Consider the following 19,166-nt stretch of genomic DNA (forward strand, 5'->3'; position numbering starts at 1 on the left):
AGGCGTGGAGACTTCAGCCTCTGTCTAACTAATTAAAGAAGTGGACAGTTGACCAATAAAAGGAGCGGAGACCCCAGTCACTGTCCCTGCCTCCAGTCTCAAAACTCAACTCTTTGCATCGCGCTACTTTTGGCATTGTGTAAGTGTTGAACAGGGATTGTCGAGCACGCGTGTAGGGATTCTCAGCACTCGTGTAGACAGGGTCAAGTGCGCTCTTGTCACAGTGCTGTGGTCTCAGACCTCATTTTGTGGGCGCAGAGCAGAAATACTCCTTCATGAGGCTGCTTTTCAGCTTGCGGATACTGTTGTGTGTGTGTGGGTTTTGAGACTAATTAAATGCCATAGGTACAGCAGTCTACTGCCGAACGAGCTGCTCAGTGGACCTACAGTCTCATGCAGGGGATGAGAGGTGTTGTCCATGATAGATGTCTGCTTGGTTAAAATCCTCCTCTTACCCACCTCCTCGATGGACTCCAGGGGACAGTTTAGGACAGAGCTGGCCCTCCTGACCAGCTTGCTCAGTCTTTTCCTGTCCCTTTGAGTACTTCCACAGCCTCAGTAGACCACTGCATAGAAGATGGCAGACACTACGACAGTGTCATAGAAAGTTCTCAGCAGTTTCCTGCAACTACCAAAGGACCTCAGTCTCCTCAGTGGGTGGAGACGACTTTGGCCCTTCTTGTACAGGACGTCTGTGTTTGTTGACCAGTCCAGTTTGTTGTTGAGATGAATGCCCAGACATTTGTACTCTTTCACAGTCTCTATGTCCAAACCCTGGATGTTCACTTGAGTAGCCTTGGGTACCTTCCTCTATCACTATCTCTTTTGTCCTGCTAGCGTTGATATGAAGGTGGTTGACCTAACACCAGTTGACAAAGTCAGTGATGACCCTCCTGTATTGCAGATCATTCCCCTCTGACACACATCCAACAATGGCTGTATCATCAGAGAATGTCTGGAGGTGGCAGCTGTCCATGTTGTGTCTGAAGTCCAATGTGTACAAAGTGAAGAGGGAGGGGGCGAGGACTGTACCCTGTGGGGCCCCTGTGCTGCAAACTACCATATCAGACACATAGTCATGAAGCCTCACATACTGTGGTCTGCTGGTGAGGTAGTCAATGGTCCATGCAGTCAGGTGGCAGTCAACTCCAGCTCCTTTAAGCTTCCCCCTGAGCAGTGATGGCTGAATTGTATTGAAAGCACTAGAGAAGCCAAAAAACATGACTCTCACAGACAGTGCTACCGGGCTCTCCAGGTGGGACAGTGATCGGTGGAGCAGGTAGATGACTGCGTCATTCGCCCCAATGCCCAGCTGATAAGCAAACTGCTGTGGGTCCAGTTCTGTTCTTACCAGGGGCTGGAGGTGGTTAAGTATAATCCTCTCTATGGTCTTCATTAGGTGGGAGGTCAAGGCTACAAGTCTGAAGTGGTCTTTGGGACCGGAACCCCACAGGAAGTCTTCCACAGGACAGGAAATCTCAGGTTGAAGATGTGCAGGACAACCCCACAGAGTTGAACTGCACAGTCCCTCAGCAGCCTGGAGCTGATGCCATCTGGACCTGTTGCCTGTCTCGCCTTGATCTACGTGAGCTCCCTCCTCACCTGGTCAGCCATTATGGAGAGGCTGCAGTGGGGGTTGGGGTCTGACCAGTGGTGTGCACAGGGGGGGCCCAATTGTTGAAAAACGCACGATAAAGTGCCTCTCTGGGAGCCAGAACGCACGCTAAAGTGCCCTCTTTGGAGCCAAAACGCACACTAAAGTGCCCTCTTTGGAGCCAAAACGCACACTAAAGTGCCCTCTTTGGAGCCAAAACACACACTAAAGAGTCCTCTTGGGAGCCAAAACGCACACTAAAGTGCCCTCTTGGGAGCCAAAACGCATGCTAAAGTGCCCTCCTGGTTGGCAAAACACACTAAACTGCCTTCTTGGGTGGAAAAAACACACTAAACTCCAGAAGACTATTAGGACCAAAAAATACTATGAGACGTAACTGTTGCAATGACTTTTATGTTGGGCCCTTTTTTGATCTATATTGAGCCAGAACTATATCTCACAGAACCAGTTTGGATTATCTGGTGCTAATATGGTGTTAAAATGCACTAGAATACAGGAAATGGCATCTACTTAATTGAAAATGTTATGGGGGAGGACCCCCAGACCCCCTCAGGGATTTATTTCCTTCATACATCCATGTCTCTGTGTGTTCTTCACAGTTCAACGTTGAATCTACACAGCTGATCCTAACTACAAACTAACTTGAGCAGGCTGTCTAGTTAGTCAGTTTTAAGGCTATATAATGTTCCATTGGCATAACATATAAACATGTCTAAAGTGCCCTCAAAAACGTGCAGAACTTAGTGCCCTCTTCAGTGGCGAGAACGTGCTGTATGTGCCCTTTTTTTTTCTTTTCGCCCCTGCCCTTCAAAAAGTCTGTGCACGCCACTGGGTCTGACTCCCACTGAGTGAGGCAGGGGGAAAGGGGTGTGGGGTGGAGGGGGGTTTAAAGGTGTGAGGAAGGTGCAGAAGGGCAGTAAAGCAGCTTTTGGAGGAGAATTGGTATGTTTCAACATACGCGAATTTCAATTTGTGTGAATGTGTTTGGAGAAGAAAAATATGTGTACTGGATGTGTGTGAATGCTTGTAATCATCCCATTTAGCATGGCTCTGACCCTTTGTGTAATGTTTATGTTTGTGCTTATGCTGGCATATGTATCAGTATGTATGTGTATGAGACAGTATGTAAGTGTAACTGAAAGCTGCTACAATGCTGGGAAATGCTAGCTGCCACAGTCTGTCCCTGCACACACACACACACACACACACACACACACACACACACACACCCTGGGGAAAGCAGGCAGACAGCCACTGCAATGCAGAATAGAGCTTCCCCCTCCACTGTGTGGGAGACACACCAGTCACTGAGCGGCAGGGGCAGACTGGAGATTCCTTGTTTTGTCATTTCAATAGTCTGGTTTCCTCTCTCTTTTTCTCTCCCTCTCTTTCTTCATTGGTCTTCCTATCTCTATCCACCTATTTTGCGCCATCTCTTGTGTATCTCATTCCCTAGCTCATTTAAATTAAAAACTGCCTTATTGGCATGACAAAGCCCAGTGGCAATAGAGATGGTGTTATCAGCTCTGACAAATGATTATTATAACAAAAAATGAATGTAATTTGTATAAAAACAATAATACTGGCTATATTATGAATAACACTTAGTATTAACACAATTCAATTAGTGTTTCATTTGATCTATCATTGTATAAATTTCCGATAAGTATCAATAAAGGAGGAGGAGGTGGAGAGGGGCACATTGAGCAAACTGAAAGCTATAATGGACAATAGCAGACACCCTCTCCACAGCCTTCTGGAGTGACAGAGGAGCAGCAACAGCCGCAGTCGTCTCATCTCACTGCGCTGCAAAACAGAGCGTTTCAGAAGATCCTTCGTCCCCATGGCAATGAGACTGTTTAATACGTCCTGAATCCAGTCACACACACACACTGACAAATTTTCACAACTGGACTGGACTGTGTAATGGACAATTCTATTTTAAGTTAATCTCTATTTACGCACTTATTTTAATGTATTTTATTTTTTTTTTTTTTTTTTGTCTTTTATGAGCTGCTGGGCAGCTGAATTTCCCTTTGGGATAAATAAAGTTCTTTCTATTCTATTCTGTTCTACAGTGGAGCATATACTATATGTGTACAAGGGGGGCAATGGTTCACAAATTTCACAATTCGGTACACTACAATACAGTGGTTTGTGAGCAAAGCATGTATTGTGCAATACAAATACAAATATTTTGGACATTTGTTTTTTGTATAAAGCAGGAACAACAATCTGGCTGAAATTGACTTGTTGAAGTAAAGCAAAATAATTTTTTTCTTTCTAAATACATACATGTTAGAAAATGCTTGTTTAAAACATGTAAAAGACTGTTAACTGTATAGTACTGAACTGTGGAGTTAGACCGTCATACTGTTTTACACCATTTCTATCTCCAGTATTTTTTGTGTGAACCTTAAAAGCCTGCTCGACGACACACTGAGCCAGCCTTAACAAAACCTCTCCCCAACAATATAACTACTAACATTAGAGCGCATAGTATCAGTGTCATTTCTATTAACCTATGTGTGTTGGCAGTGTGTTCACTTTGTCTTACAAGCTCTCAGCTCACAAGCAAGCTCTTTCAGTCTAGTAAATGGGTGAATAAACACCTCTGTTAAATGCCACAGTCATATAAACACAAGCTAACCAGCCATCATTAACAGACCTTTCAGTCTTTCTGGCTGAATAGGCTACCTGTAAAAAATGTGTACAAAAGGTACAGGACAGCACTCCAATTATGTTTATTGCCACACAAACGTTTTAGATGAAACCCTTCCTCAGCGTGCACAAGCAACAAGAATAGGCTACCTGGTCTACCAGCAGTTACTGCTCACTGCTTAGCTGCTGAATGAGAAGCTGTAAGCATGCAGCAAATGCCTGGTTCAGAGGGTGTGTCGTGTGCTATGCAACCATGTGTGAGCTACTGGCTTAGCTGCTAAGGGGAGTCTGTAGCTGTGCAGTGGCTTGTTCTTTGGCTTGGTGTGGTTTTATCCACCACTCTCTCACTATCATCGTCATTATTCCCAGTGAAACCAAAGTAGCCTAAAAAAATCAGACCAGTAGGTTAACAGAGGATCTTCTGGTTCTGCTCTGATAATGGTGTTATTAACTATCTTGAAATGAGCTGGCTTAGCATAGCTGTCTCCCAGTGTGTTTTACTGGAGTAGAATGTTCTGGTTTGGGGGTGTGAGGGGCAGACAGCATGTCACCTGGTCTGTCCTGTGAGCTGCCTGATTAAATATGCTTCATGGTGGAGCCTTAACCCCTCGGGTACCAGGCTATTCCATTAATCTTTCTCCTTCTTTTTTGTTTTTGTTCTAAAGGACATAACTTGGTTGTTTTTTTTTGTTTTTGTTTTTTTTTTCACAAAATTCACCGAGTTTACAACAGTTAGTTTATTCGAGTGTCTGGATGCTCTTTATTTATGAAAAACCAGTTCCAACAGCAGATATTAATTAGCCTGAGTGTCAGACTGAAGCTCCCAGAACCTTCAGTCTGACATGGCTTCCATTGAAGGCGATTTACAAGGGGGAGGGAATTTGATTTTTTCCTTAACCAATCAGTAGAGATCAACGACTCACCCAGAATCTGACGTCATTAGTATCCATGCCTCAGGGGTGCCAAAAACAAGCGAGCATTGCCCGTTTAAAATGTCTCCGTCGTCGTGCATGCCCAGCTGCATCGCCGTTAAATCCAGTTTAGCAGCTTCCTTAATTTGGTCCTCCATTAATGCGAGTAGTGGCAAAATACCTCGATAGCATCGTTAATGTGGTCTGTAGGATCTGTAGCGGTCGCCATTGTTGCTATCCTTACCAGTTACCCACCGGCGTACAGCTTGACATCAGCGTGGCGCTGATTGGCTAATCGCTAGACCCCCGGCGTTCATTGGTCCATCCATCGTTTGGACGAGATAAATCGCAAATTCATTGAAGTATGCCAGACCAGACATGCAAGCCTATCTATGGTCTGGAACCAGGCTAGATATTAATACTTTTTAAAACTAGATTTAGAGAGGATATAGAGTGGCTCACATAACCATAAAAACAGCTTATGTTAGTTAAGTGTAGTTTGACCCAATTTTGACCCATATAGCCTATGCAAATCGTTCCATGATAATGTCACTGGAATGTGAATCTACAGACATCTAACATCTTTCTTAACAAGGAAATGGTTGGCAGAACTCATGTTATTTGTCATTTCTGTCTTTTCTCATGATGCTGTGCGTTATTTTGTTGACCACAGCAGAGTGTTAATATCTGACAGAATCCTACTGTCTTACCTGCTGGAGGACACCCCGCTGTACCTGTCAAAGGTGAAGTGCTCTAGGGTCTGCATGTTGGCTTTTCTAATCCAGTAATGTGTGTGTGTGTGTGTGTGTGTGTGTGTGTGTGCGTGCGTGCGTGCGTGCGCATGTGCATGTGCATGTGCATGTGCGTGTGCGTGTGGTGGGGTGGGGGGGTTGTGGTTTCTACAGGGAGTTTGCCAAAGAGAGAGAGCGGGTGGAGAAGAGGCAAGAATTCCTAAAGCTCCGCAGACAACAGCAAATAGAGAGAGAGTTAACTGGGTACCTGGAGTGGATCTGCAAAGCAGGTCAGAACACCCCCCCTCACCCCCTCCAAAAAATAAATAAAACAACCCCCCCCCCCCCCCCCCCCCCCACACACACACACACACACACACACACACACACACACACACACACACACAACACATTGGAATGCTGTAATTGATTTTCACACAAATATGACCGGATTATGGAGGTGTGACATTTGTGTTGCAGAGGAGGTGATGCTGGCTGAGGAAGACAAGAACGCAGAGGAGAAATCTCTGGATGGAGCATGGTATAAAAGGAAACACAGCAACTCTGGTGAGGACTGTTATCTTCAGAATCAAGATAAAAAATGTACAATGCAGTGCCATGTCGGAGGCATAATCAGGTGGTTACCAGCTGAATGTACCAGAACTAAAGCAAAATACTGAGATAGCCTGTATCTAAATAAGTTATGACCCATGGTGTACTGTAAGACTACAGGGGGTCGTGTTATTATGCCTTTAGCTGATGTGACCAATAGATGCTCTGTTAAGGTATATTTTTTTCCTACTTTGTATTTTGCATAGCTGTTGTCATAGCAGCTGGTTGGCTTCTTCCACTCCTCCTCTTGTATTGCTGCATCACTATTTAGGTTCTATGGTACATTCCCTCTGCCAGCTGTCTATGCATTACTACCATCTACAGCAGGGGAAACCAACCTTTTTTAAACTGAGAGCTACCTCAAGGGTTCTGAGTAATATGGAGGTATCCTAGGAAACACATATGTATTTAAACTTGCCACCGCATTTCATCATCAGACATTTTTGAACAAATGATAACTGCTGTCACAATTTAAAACAACTATACTGTCACATATATAAACAAATCACCACATCTGTGACAGTTTTCAACAAATCATTACTTCTGTCAGTTTTTTTTTTTTTTTTTACAAACCACCACATCTGTAACATCTGCAAACCCCTCACTGGTCTGTAAAGGTCTGTTCGTGGGAAGTGTTGTGGAAATTCTCTGCTTCTGGTGAAGAATGAAATATAGACTTCTATTGGCCGACAAGGTTTTTATTTTCTTTGCAAAGAAAAGGTCAATCAACACACGAGCAGTCAGAATGAAGAAAGACCCCAAGCATGAGAAAGCCTAAACATTTATACCTGAGGAACGCCTCTTAAGGTGTGTTTCACACCCTTCTGTCTGCTGCAGGGACTGGCACCCCTACCCAGTGTTTTCACACTCTTTTGTCTGCTGCAGGTATTGGCACCGACCCCGTAGGGTGTGTTTCACACCATCCTGCATATCCTGCAGGGTTTTGTATCCGGGTGGGAGGTTAAGAGGTCTCAAGGTCTCAAGAGACATCTCAAGTAGTTGAAAACACAAAGAAAACACAAAAAAATTTAAATTACAATTCCCCGCTTTTGATTATTGATTAATCACTAAAACAAAAAAGAAAAGAAAGGGAAAAAGTTACAACTTAATTATCTGACACATTAATTCACATGGATTTTAAAATGTATCATCATGGCAGTTGTTTACAAGAAAAGAGAGAGAGAAAAAAGAAAGAGAAAAAGAAAAAATAATAATAATGATAAACAATATATATATATATATATATATATATATATATACATATATATATATATATATATATAGAATGAAGGAAAGGAAGAGAGAGAGGAAAGACAAAAAAAAGAAAACATTATTTACAAAATGTCATCATCAGAGTCAGAGTCTGAGCTGGGGTAATGATGGGGATCAGGAATGTGAAACGAGGCTGAATTTTGATCGGCATTGTTAACGTTCATAATATGTGTGAATTTGACCTGATTGCCAAATTTCGGGATAAACAGTACAGGTGAATGTTGCACTTTGTCCTTCTGTTAGAGTGATAGTCTTGGCAGGTTTGTAGGTGTAGGCCTCTATCAGCATAGCCGAACATGATAGGGTCAGGATCAGGTGGTGCATGGTGTAGTCTGGTGGGAAAAGGTTTACGTTGTTAGTCCTGCACATCTAGTTGGTTCTGTTGAATTCACAGAGTTATTCCTTGTGTCGTCCTCTGTTGCGCTCGTTCGTCCTCGCATTGTCCGTCCTCGCGTCGACAGCTGAGTTCCTCCGTTGGCTCAGGGACCTTCCTGCAGTGGCTGGTGTGAATCCACGTTGCTCTCTCAGTGATCTTCACAGCAGTATGTGTTGTCAGGAGCACCTGGAATGGACCGCGCCAGCGTTTGGAGTCATGTGGAAGCTGGTGGTGGAAGGGCTGATTTCACCTCCTGAGAGATTGGAAGATAAGTTTTTGCAATATTGTAACATGTCATCCTCACATAGGCCAGTGGAGGGGAGTGGCCTGGTTACAGGCTCCATTCCTAGGGATGGAGGTCTGCCAAAAAGAATTTCAAAGGGACTCATGTTCACTCTCGAACTTTTTCTCATTCTCATATGCATTAGAACAATAGGCAGAGCTTTTGTCCATGGCAGTCCCGTTTCCTCACAACACTTGGCCAAGTTTTGACATACATGATTGACAAAACTTCCGCGCATGAACTGAAAACCCTTTGGTGAACCAGTGTTGAGTTATGGCATCCAACATCCCCCCTTTTGACACATGGTCCAATCCATGTGTCAATTTTGCAAAGTGAGGAAAGAAATGTTTGAGCAGGCAAGGTTTGTTATCGGGTCCCCGCCACACTGCTTCTTTCTGTGTGGCACTGCAGCGTCTCCACATCATATTTTCTTGTTGTGTGGCAAAGGACTGTATTGCTGTAAGGGAGCTGGGAATAGAGACAGGAGTTGAAACAAACAAAGGATCAAGGATAGTGGGTTGGAGTACAGCTCTTTTTGCAGCAGCATCAGCTCTTGCGTTTCCTAGAGAGGCAGAATCTGAGTTGTTAGTATGAACAAGGCATTTACAAACAGCAATTGAGTTTGGGAGCAAAATGGAACAAATGTGTGCACACTGGAGAGTCATCACAGGGAACAATTACTCCTGCTGCTTTAAGAGACTCAAAGACTGGTGTTATGCCGTTGATGGCTTCTTGTTTAAGTGGATATTGAGCCTTGCAAGGTCTAAAGTCTGATTTTGGAGTGATGACAACAGGTTCACAGTCTTTGATGAGGCCAACATCATACTTACTGGCAGCCCACAGTGTCTTAGGGACCTCCTGTAGGGCTGTAATAGCTGTAGCTTGTTCTTCGGACAAAAAAGAAAAAGATTTAGAAGTGCTTTTAGGTACTAGCTGGATTGTTATTTGAGTGTGCACAACAGATGTTAAAGTTTTAGAGTAGCACTGCAGTGTTGGTGAAAATAAAATAGATCAATCAGGTGTTTCTTGCCAACCGGCTGCGCGCTGACATGATTTTATAAATGGGCCCAAATCTTTCCAGTTATCTGATGTGTGCTTTGCAAGTGTGATGTGTGGGACTGAATGGTCCATGGTGTACATGTCACATTGAGTTGGTGTGAGAGAGAGACTGATAGAGCACATTTGTGTTGTGTCCAATAAATGTGTGTCAATGTGAGTTTGTCAAATCTCTCCCTCAACCAACCTTCCTCATATGGCTCATCAGGTCCTGGTGACACATGAGAGGTGCAATGCAGGTCCTCTGGTGTCATGAAATCTGTCGAAGCTGTTAAAACTGTTTTCCTAGCTTCTGTAACAAGCTCAGAGGTTGTTGATAGTTGCAGTTTCCATTGATATACATGCCTCAAGTTTGGGGTATGGTGGACAAAGGAGTGTGAAAAATTTGGTTCTGGATCAGATAGTCTGTGAACTTTGACACCTTCTGGGGTTGAGATCAGACAAAGGCCTAATTTGCACATCAAGTCCCTGCCCATCAGGTTAATGGGACAGACTTCAGAGAGCAAGAATGCATGTTTAAAGCTTGCATTTGACTCATCCGCACATTTGAGTGGGACAGTAATGTTCTCTCTAATTGTTTGACCTGATGAACCAACAGAGTACACATAATCTCCACTTAATTTTGTTTTTTTAGTGAATTCTAAAGCTTTTATCACAGAATGTATGCATATGTGTTGTCTGAACTCTCAATAGCTTGTGTATTAATCTGCTCAGAATGTGTGTGTGAGTGTGGTGCAGTACCTTCTTCTGACCTCACAAGTTGGTTTGGCTTGTCAGCAGGAGTCCATCCCTCTCCGACAACCCTCAACCATTTTCAGTCCGACTTGTCTACTGGGGTTGATGAGGCATTTCTGTGACAATCACGTCTCCAATGTCCACCTTGGCCACAGAGGAAACAGACATCACTTGGAGTTTTTCTATCCCAGTTCCTGTGTCGGCCATGACCTGGTTGTCCATGTTCTCGGACTGTGTTATACATGGTTATTGCTGTCATGTGAAGCTCTCTCTGTGTTGTCTCTTCTTTTTTCTTTTTGTTAGAGAGTATTTGGTCATGGGCATGTATGGCGTGTCTGCGAAGTTTGGACAGGTGTGCATCATTCAACCAATGGAACTTTTAACAGCTGAGGCAATGTCCGGTTTTAGTCTGTTTAAGAAACAATTACAGAGATGAATTTCCCACACATCCAGAGTATTGCTTGACTCATCAGGTAGTTGAAGGCCACTGTAGGTGTTAAATACCTCTGTCAGGCGAGTGAGATATTCGTCAGGATGTTCACCATCCTTTTGCCTGCAGGCGGTGATTTTCTCCATGTTAACTTTTACAGGGAAAGCTTGAGTGAATGCATTACAGAGATGACACACAGCATCTCTATAATGGGCATTAGACTCATCTTCCCAGGTGATGTGTTTGCAATGGATGTCAGCATCAAGGAATTTTCCAGCTATTTTTTGCCAGTCTGTGGGTTTCATCTTGGTGATCAGGAGTCTTTTTAGTTCATTCATTGTGGGTTTAAATTCTTGGCAAAATGTGAAGAATTGCTCAGCAAACATTTTACCTATTGTTGTGGGCTTGGGTAGGTGTTGTGAGGCTGCTGTGATGTCAGCAGAAGTCCATGGACGGAAAACTAAATTTGTACCTTCTGGTTTCTGGTTCTGTTTTTTGTTGTGGCTCGTTGGGTGTTGCAGAGTTGTATGGTGGTGGAGCTGAAGGACGAAACGGTGGGTTGCCATCGAGGTCTGGATCCAGCTTCAAAGCCGCCAACTGTGGAAACAAAGAAGAGGAGATCTGCAAGTCTGGTGTTCTTTGCGTGTGTGAATTTTGCTTTTCATTGGTTTCAACTTTTTCACATGAAAAGGGTAGTTGTTTCTGCATTGTTTTCCTATTTCGTGGCTCTGCTTCTGCTTTCCACATCTGTAAACATTCTTTTTGACCTTCCATAATTTCTGTTTTTTTTTAACCGAAACTTTCTTTTTCCTTCTCATTTCTTGTTCTTTTCCCTTCAGTTTTTCTTCTAATATTGATTTTTTTAAGATGAGAGATCCCCCTATTGGGAATCCAAACTCAGCTGTCCAGACATTTAAATATTTTAGACTCCCCATATTTCCTTCTCATAACATCCACAATCGGCCCCTCCGGAGGTCCAACCTCGACGGAATTCTTACTCCCCATTCCAAATGTGGAGGTCGTGCATGACTATTACAATACAGATGTCTCTGTAAGGATCACTTCGTTTAGGCTACAAGCGATAAAAAGCAGATCAGTTGTGGATAATATGAGAAATGGAAATATTATGGCAAATTAAAAACCCAATTTTAAAAAAAAACAATTTTAATGTCAATATTTCAGTGCTCACCAGACGAATTTCGCTGAACTGCTTTCGTGGAATCCCAGCAGCAACAATCTGGGATGTCTGTGGTCAGTCCTCCCTTCACAGAAGAGGATTTGAGGTTGGAGGCTGGAAATCTTTTACCTTCCAGGATGGCCTGTCACTGTCCGCTCTCTGTCCCAGACGATTGCTCGAGGGATCCCACTTCTGACACCAAATTGTTGTGGAAATTCTCTGCTTCTGGTGAAGAATGAAATATAGACTTCTGCCGGCTGACAAGGTTTTTATTTTCTTTGCAAAGAAAAGGTCAATCAACACATGAGTGGTCAGAATGAGGAAAGACCCCGAGCATGGGAAAGCCTAAACATTTATACCTGAGGAACGCCTCTTAAGCTGTGTTTCACACCCTTCTGTCTGCTGCAGGGACCGGCACCCCTACCCAGTGTTTTCACACTCTTTTGTCTGCTGCAGGTATTGGCACCGACCCCCTAGGGTGTGTTTGCATTTGCGTAGGAGAAGCCAGTGCTGTTGCAGTAACCTTTAAGCCATAGGCTACATGAAGCTGCATGAGTCTGCTAAACTTAACGTCGCCAAAGGAAGGGGGTGGGAGGGGCCCGGAGATGATGCACTGTTTATTTGAGTGTAAAATATTGTCAATAAGGCGAATACAGTCTTCCCTGAGCTTTATTGATTGTTGCAGTTTGAGGTCATTAAATCCTCCCACGTTAGCCACAAGGGGGCGAGCGAGCCTTACTCTTCCAGAGTGCTAAATCGATTAATGAGAGGAATTTCACCTGTGGGAGAGGGAGACCGTGGGGGGGGTCTTCCTCTTTTGCCTACTACTGTTAACCAAGATCCAGGGGCCAGGAGTGGAGTTACAGCCACATACTGATATGCATACTGTATCAGTATGTGGCTGATACAGATAATTTCTACAAGCATTCCCCTCTGAGGTGTGTATGTGCATTCTCCTCTTATCAAAGCCACACTGCCTCTCAACTGCAGCCTCACCAAGGGTAACAGCCACAGTTTGATTGTGTATGCCAGGGTGGAAGGGTAATAAGATTAGATTTAAGTACAGAGAGTGAGGCTCATTGGAGTTCAGAGGCTCATGAAAAGTACAAGGGCCCTAGATATAATTCCAAAGCTCCTACCTTCTCCCCCTCTTCTTTGCAGTTTTTATATTCTCCTTAATTTTTTAAAATAACCCTCAATGGCAAAACTGACCCCTGTTTAAGGCTCTGTATGTAACTTTTTATCAGTAGTATTATTATTATCAGGGGTTCAAACCTGAAACCCCATTGTGTTTGTGCTGTTTTATTATTATTATGATGAGGATTGTTTTTTCTTTAATAATATTTTCACAAATTCCTGTGAGAGGGTACATTGTAGACATGAAATTTTCAATAGTAGTTGGAAGTTGTGTGCAAATGCTGCTCAAGAAATATTATACCAATTGGCCAGATGGGGGCGCTATAATTTCAGGCTCAAAACTTCAATTTTAAAAAAGGCCATGCCCCTCAAGTTGTAAGCTGGTTTGTGTTGTAAGATGGCGCAGAAGTACAGCTCAATGTGCTCTACAGATCAGCCTCAAGATTCAGATTAATGATAAAAAATATAATGAACAAATAGATTATGATGAATAAACATAAGACTTTTTTTCCACCTGCAATAAATACCCACAATTACAGCTTCAACATTAACGCATTAATGTGTCACTACTTTTACAAAAATGGACCATTCTGCATACTTTTACTTGTTGTTTCTCTTGTACTTATACCAGAGTAAAAAATCTGGGTACTTTTTCCACCACTTAAACGATGTGTCAAATTAGTCCCTTAGCTCAATGTTAAAACATAATGGGAATTTGTTAAGCCTAAGCTTAAAGAAACAGAAGCTGGATCCACAATGCACATTCAAACAAACAGTCTTTATTGTCCAAGTCCAAGGGTGAGGAGAGGGGGAAAAAACTCAGGGCTGGGGAAACTTCCAGGGAGGAAAAGGTGGCTGGCAGAGTGTGGCAAAAAACGGAACTGAGGATATGGCAGGGCACTGAGGACAAAGAAACAGAGACACAGGTTAGCAAAAATCAGGTTGGTTCAAAGTTTGAAAGTACAAGTTCCAAAAAACACAACAAAAAAGGGCCAAGCTGGTTACCGCAGACGGATAATCAACAAACTGGCGATGAGTGGAGAATGAGACCAGGTATTTGTGCTGCAGCAGAGATGAGTGGCAATCAACGGACATACAGTTCAGGTGGTGGAGGAGGAGCTGCAGCAGAGGTGAGTGGCAATCAGCGTTATACAGTTCAGGTGGTGGAGGAGGAGATGCAGCAGCAGAGAAGTAGGTCAGCCACGCCCAGCCAATAACAGACAGGAAAGACCAAACAAACCAAAACAAGCAGGGAGGGAAACAGAGAGAACACACACACACCCTGCATCCCAACAGAATTACCATCAACGCACTACTTAATATTAGCATCGCGATCAGGATAATATTATCCTTGCAAACGATCCATTTTTATTTCACGTTTGACATAAAACAAAATATGTGCTCATACGTAGAGGCATACACTCCCCATGCTCTCTGGAAAACAAACTAATAGTGGCTGATTTCTGTCCTTGTGTCCAGTCATTGTTATTGTTAAGGATGTAAATGCTAGATAGGCTCTGTGTTTTAGCCTTATTACCTCCGCCAAGGAGGTTATGTTTTTGCCGGCGTTGGTCTGTTTGGCTGCAAAATAACTCAAAAAGTTCTGAACAGATTTTGATCAGTTGAAGCGAAGTGGATAAAATAATAAAATGGCGGGAAATCCGAGCTGCTTGGCGGAGGTCTGTGTTCTCCGAGTGAATCTCATGTAGGAAAATGTCGCCACCTGCTGATGTGGCGAGTGACTGCACCTCACACAGATATTTTTGTACAGATCCTGCTGTGGTAGGAATTTGACAGAATTACACAAATAAACAAGAGGGAAGTCACAAATGTCACATGGCCCACAAACTGACAGGAAGCAATCCACAAATGTGCAAAAACAGTTTCACCTGTAAAAATGGATCAACAGATGTGTAAATATGACTTCACATGTATTTGCTATGGTGAAACTGTGTACATGAATAAAACCTGTAACATTTTTATGTGAAATTAGGTTCCATGGTTCCAGGTTCCATGTGGTTTAATGGTTCAGTCATACAACTCTATTAGATGATACAGAGTTGTGATCTTACTTATTCAACCTTTGCTTTATTTTTTTTAAACATTTAGCTTGAATAAAAGAGGAATTGTCAGGAAAATAATTTTCCTATTGAACTTCAGCAAAAGCTAGATGAATCTGAGTTTAATCAGATCAGCTGTGACTTCTGTGATTTTTTTCCTATATTGTATTTGCAGTGCTAAAGAGGACCAAGAAGAGTAAAAATGACCTCATCAATGCAGAGGAGGGTGAAGACCACTTCACTGACATCTCATCTGTTGGTGAGGATGAAATCTGATACACAGTATCACAGTACCTCATTACTGAATAACATCCATGCCGTCCAAACTTCAAACTGTGTTGGGACTGTATATCAAAGTCTCTAACTGAAGTTAGACAAGAAACAGAAGTTAGAGTGTCTTTAGCTTCTGTACTGTTGTATTTTCCAGTGAAATGATATATCATGTAGTTTTGTACAAGAGCAATTTAAATAATTCCAGCATTGCAGCAAGCAGCATATAATTGGATTGCTAAAAATAGGGCAACCTAAGCCTAATTTAGGGTTTGGCGCTCGTCCAGAATTACATGTTTCCAACAGAAAAAGTATCGCATGACACTTTTCTTTCTCGTCACGCAGGTCAGTTGTTGCGGACAAAATCATATTTTGTTGCACAATGTGATTGGTAGTGTTATTATCGCAATCCAGGCCATGATGTGAATCCACACTGACTCCAACCTGCATTCAGTGTGTCTGTTTACAGAAGCTATAGTCTGTCAGCAGACAGGGGCCATCCTATCATAGATCTATGGGCCGGTCAAACTGCCTTCACCAGGCGAACTGATAACAGACATTTACTGGACAAAAATAGTTTTCACGTCACAGGAAGAAATCCAACAATGTTTGTATTTACTGATTCATTGATTTTATATCCCAGCCTACTGTAGTGAGTTAGGGGAATCTACAGCTCACAGACAGACTGGGAGCTTATTAATCAATGAGCAGGCCTATCCACCTTATTCCTAACCCCCATGATACCTTGTGTGAATTATGGGCCCAACCTCTGGTGCCGAACTGGAACTGGCATTTTTCAGTGATAACAGCAAGCTAACAGTATGCTTATCCTCCTTTCTATAGTGATTGTGAAATAAACGTGAAACACACCATCTGTTACACCTCAAATGGGATAATGTGATCATACCTCTGTCACCTCTGACAGCCATCTCAAAGCATTGGTTGTTTACCTTTTTAACCAAGCGCTTTAGTAATTAGCTTGCCTTGCTATATTAGCATGCTGTTAAATTTAACTGAGCCTGAGCTAGCTCACAGTAAACAGCTACTCCTTATAAAAGATGATATATAATTTCTTGCAACTCATAAACAGATGCTAAACACAGACATTATTAGGGCTGACCTAAAAAATTCGAAGCTTCGAAGCTTCGTTCGATGGCACGGGATTCGATTGTGAAAAAAAGAAATCAAAGCTTTGGCGCTTTTTTTTTTCGTTTTTTTGAGGGAGGCCTTAAACGCAACACTAACCCAACAAGCTTACTCAGAGCTGCTCTGAGTCTGGTGTCAGAGACACTTCTGATGCTCTGAGTTGCGCATCTGTTTGATTGTGCTGCAGTGTACGCCAAAGGTTTTAATTTAAGGTGCTCACAGACTCGGGTGGACTATAAGCGGAGCGGACTCTGCGAGGAATGTCCACAGTCATTCGGGCTTCCATAGTCGAGCGCACTTCCGTGTTGTAGTTTTCTGTAAAAATGTCAGTGAAACACTACATTACCCCCAATTCTTACATTAACCCGCCCCACCCCCCCCCCCAACCCCCCCCCCCCCCGGTCGTTGAATGCTTTGAATTAAATTTGTTCTGAGCTCCGAAGGTCAGCCTTAGACATTATTTAGTATAAATTGTAGTTCCATGTAAAGTTGATAACCCCTGATGTTTACTAGCTAATGTTCCACTCATCTGCATCAACAATGCAGTTTATACATTTTTAAAACTGCTGTTTGAATAAATCAGAGTTGTACTGTGTGAAACATAAAGCCGCAGACTTCAGTGATATCAATAATATAATGTAGTGGTAAAATAAATAACTTGGGCCATTCATAAAGAAGTAAGGTAAATCAGTAACACACTCTCAGACTAGATGACTAAACACCTAGTTAAAGGTAAGCTACCATTTTTATTTTATGATGAAAATAGCAATGGGTGAGTAGAAGAGATAGACAAGAGATAATGATAAAAAGTGTCCAAAGTTTGGGATGATTTCAAACTGAAACAAAACAAAAACTCTGTATAGTGAGTTTATTATAATACTGAACTAGCTTACCTCAATAGCACAACATTAATACTTAAGTATCTCAGCAGAAAGCATCTAGTCCAGGGAGTGGACCCAACAGAAGGTAACATTGACGTCAGCCTCCCTTTAAATCCACACCGACTCTGACCTGCATTCAGTGTCTCTGTCCACAGAAGAAGTTGTCTGTCAGCAGCAGCTCAGTGAGATCTGAGAGCACAGCAGCTGGTCAAACTGCCTCAACCAGGCTGACTGACAACAGATAATTACTGAAGGAAAATTGTTTTCATGTCAGCACCGTGGGCAGAAATCAATAGTGTTTGTACTGAATTATATTTCTGGTCCAACTCTAGTGAGTAAGGGGAATCTGCTGCTTACAGACTGGCTGGGAGCTGATCAGTTAATGAATATATTGATAATAAGTTAAAAACACAATCAAGCAGGATAATTGTGTGATTTTAAACAGCTGTCTGTGCAGTTTAAACTACACTTTGTGGCAGAAATATACTCGGGCCTTAAGAAAATGCAAGGTGTCTCTGGTTAACATTGAGCCCTGGGGTCTAGATGAATTAAATCATGACTACTCAAGACAAGCGGCACGGTGGTGTGGTGGTTAGCACTGTGGCCTCACAGCAAGAGGGTTCCTGGTTCAAATTTGCAAGTTCTCCTCGTGTCAGCGTGGGTTTTCTCCGGGTACTCCGGCTTCCTCCCACAGCCCAAAGACATGCAGATTGGGGAAAGGTTAATTGGTGACTTGAAATTATCCGTAGGTGTGAATGTGATTGTGAATGGTTGTCTGTCTCTACATGTCAGCCAATGTCAGATAGAATAGGATAGGTTCCGGCCCCCCGCGACCCTCGAGAAGATAAGCAGTTAGAAAATGGATGGATGGATACTAAAGACAATATTTTCCTAGTTCTAAAATACACTTTCGGTGCAACTTAGACACATCAACAGTGTTGTATCCTGGGTTCACTGGGTGTTTCGGGTCTCACAACAGACACCCTCGCCCAGGCGACCCAGCCAGGGTGATCAGTCCCGGCTTGTGTCTAAGTAGCTTTAGTTGTCCACGGATCTCCCCGCTTGATCCACAGCCATCTGGATGCCTTTTCTGCCGCGTCAGTGATGTTTTTGATGGCTCTTCTGTTGTGCTGTCCCTTCACTCCCAAAATCCTCTGATGAGAGACTGGCCTACGAATCCTCTGCACCCGACCTCGATGGGGTTGCATCGGGTCCTCCATCCTCTGCTTCGGCATACGCCTGCCAGCTCCTCATACTTGGCCCTCTTCCTCTCAAAAGCCTCCTCCATCCGGTCTTCCCAGGGAACAGTCAACTCTAGCAGGACCATTTGCCTAGTTGTTTCTGACACCAGGACCATGTCTGGCCTGAGTGTGGTCACTGCGATGTTCTCCGGGAATTTGAGCTGTCTCCCTAGGTCGACTTTCAGCTGCCAGTCTCGAGCTGTTGCCAGCAGACCCCCTGCTTGACTCCGGCACTGCTGTGGCTTCTCCCCAGCCCTAACAAAGGCGATGGACTGCCTTGTTGGTTGTTGGTGTTTACTGGTGGAGATCCCTGTGCTGATGACCTCTGCGATGACCCGCAACACTTGGTCATGGCACCAGCGGTAGTGCCCGTCCCCCAGCGCCCTTGGGCAGCAGCTCAGGATGTGCTCCAGCGATCCAGCACTCGAGGAGTGCGAGGGCACAGTGGATTCTCAGCCAGGCCTCAGCGGAAGAGGTTGGACAGGCTTGGGAGAACATTGTACACCGACTGGATGAGGAACTTGATCCGGTGTGGCTCAGATCGCCATAGCTCTGTCCACGATATCTTCCGG

The 19,166-nt window shown here is 43.5% G+C and overlaps 1 protein-coding gene across 7 annotated transcripts in view; it reads left to right on the forward strand.

The window, feature by feature from the left end:
* cacna1ba (calcium channel, voltage-dependent, N type, alpha 1B subunit, a) overlaps positions 1-19,166 on the forward strand; it is a 775,969-nt gene that overhangs the window by 362,262 nt on the left and 394,541 nt on the right. For all 7 annotated transcript variants that reach the window (XR_013492059.1, XM_078170996.1, XM_078170991.1 and 4 more), the window contains 3 exons: positions 6,093-6,208; positions 6,399-6,485; positions 15,232-15,315. Coding sequence is in view for 6 of the 7 variants with exons in the window: in XM_078170996.1 (XP_078027122.1) it covers positions 6,093-6,208; positions 6,399-6,485; positions 15,232-15,315 (287 nt within the window). In the remaining variant the exon portion in view is untranslated. The remainder of the gene's footprint in view (positions 1-6,092; positions 6,209-6,398; positions 6,486-15,231; positions 15,316-19,166) is intronic.

Source organism: Epinephelus lanceolatus, chromosome 9, assembly GCF_041903045.1.
Source record: "Epinephelus lanceolatus isolate andai-2023 chromosome 9, ASM4190304v1, whole genome shotgun sequence".
NCBI lineage: Eukaryota > Metazoa > Chordata > Actinopteri > Perciformes > Serranidae > Epinephelus > Epinephelus lanceolatus.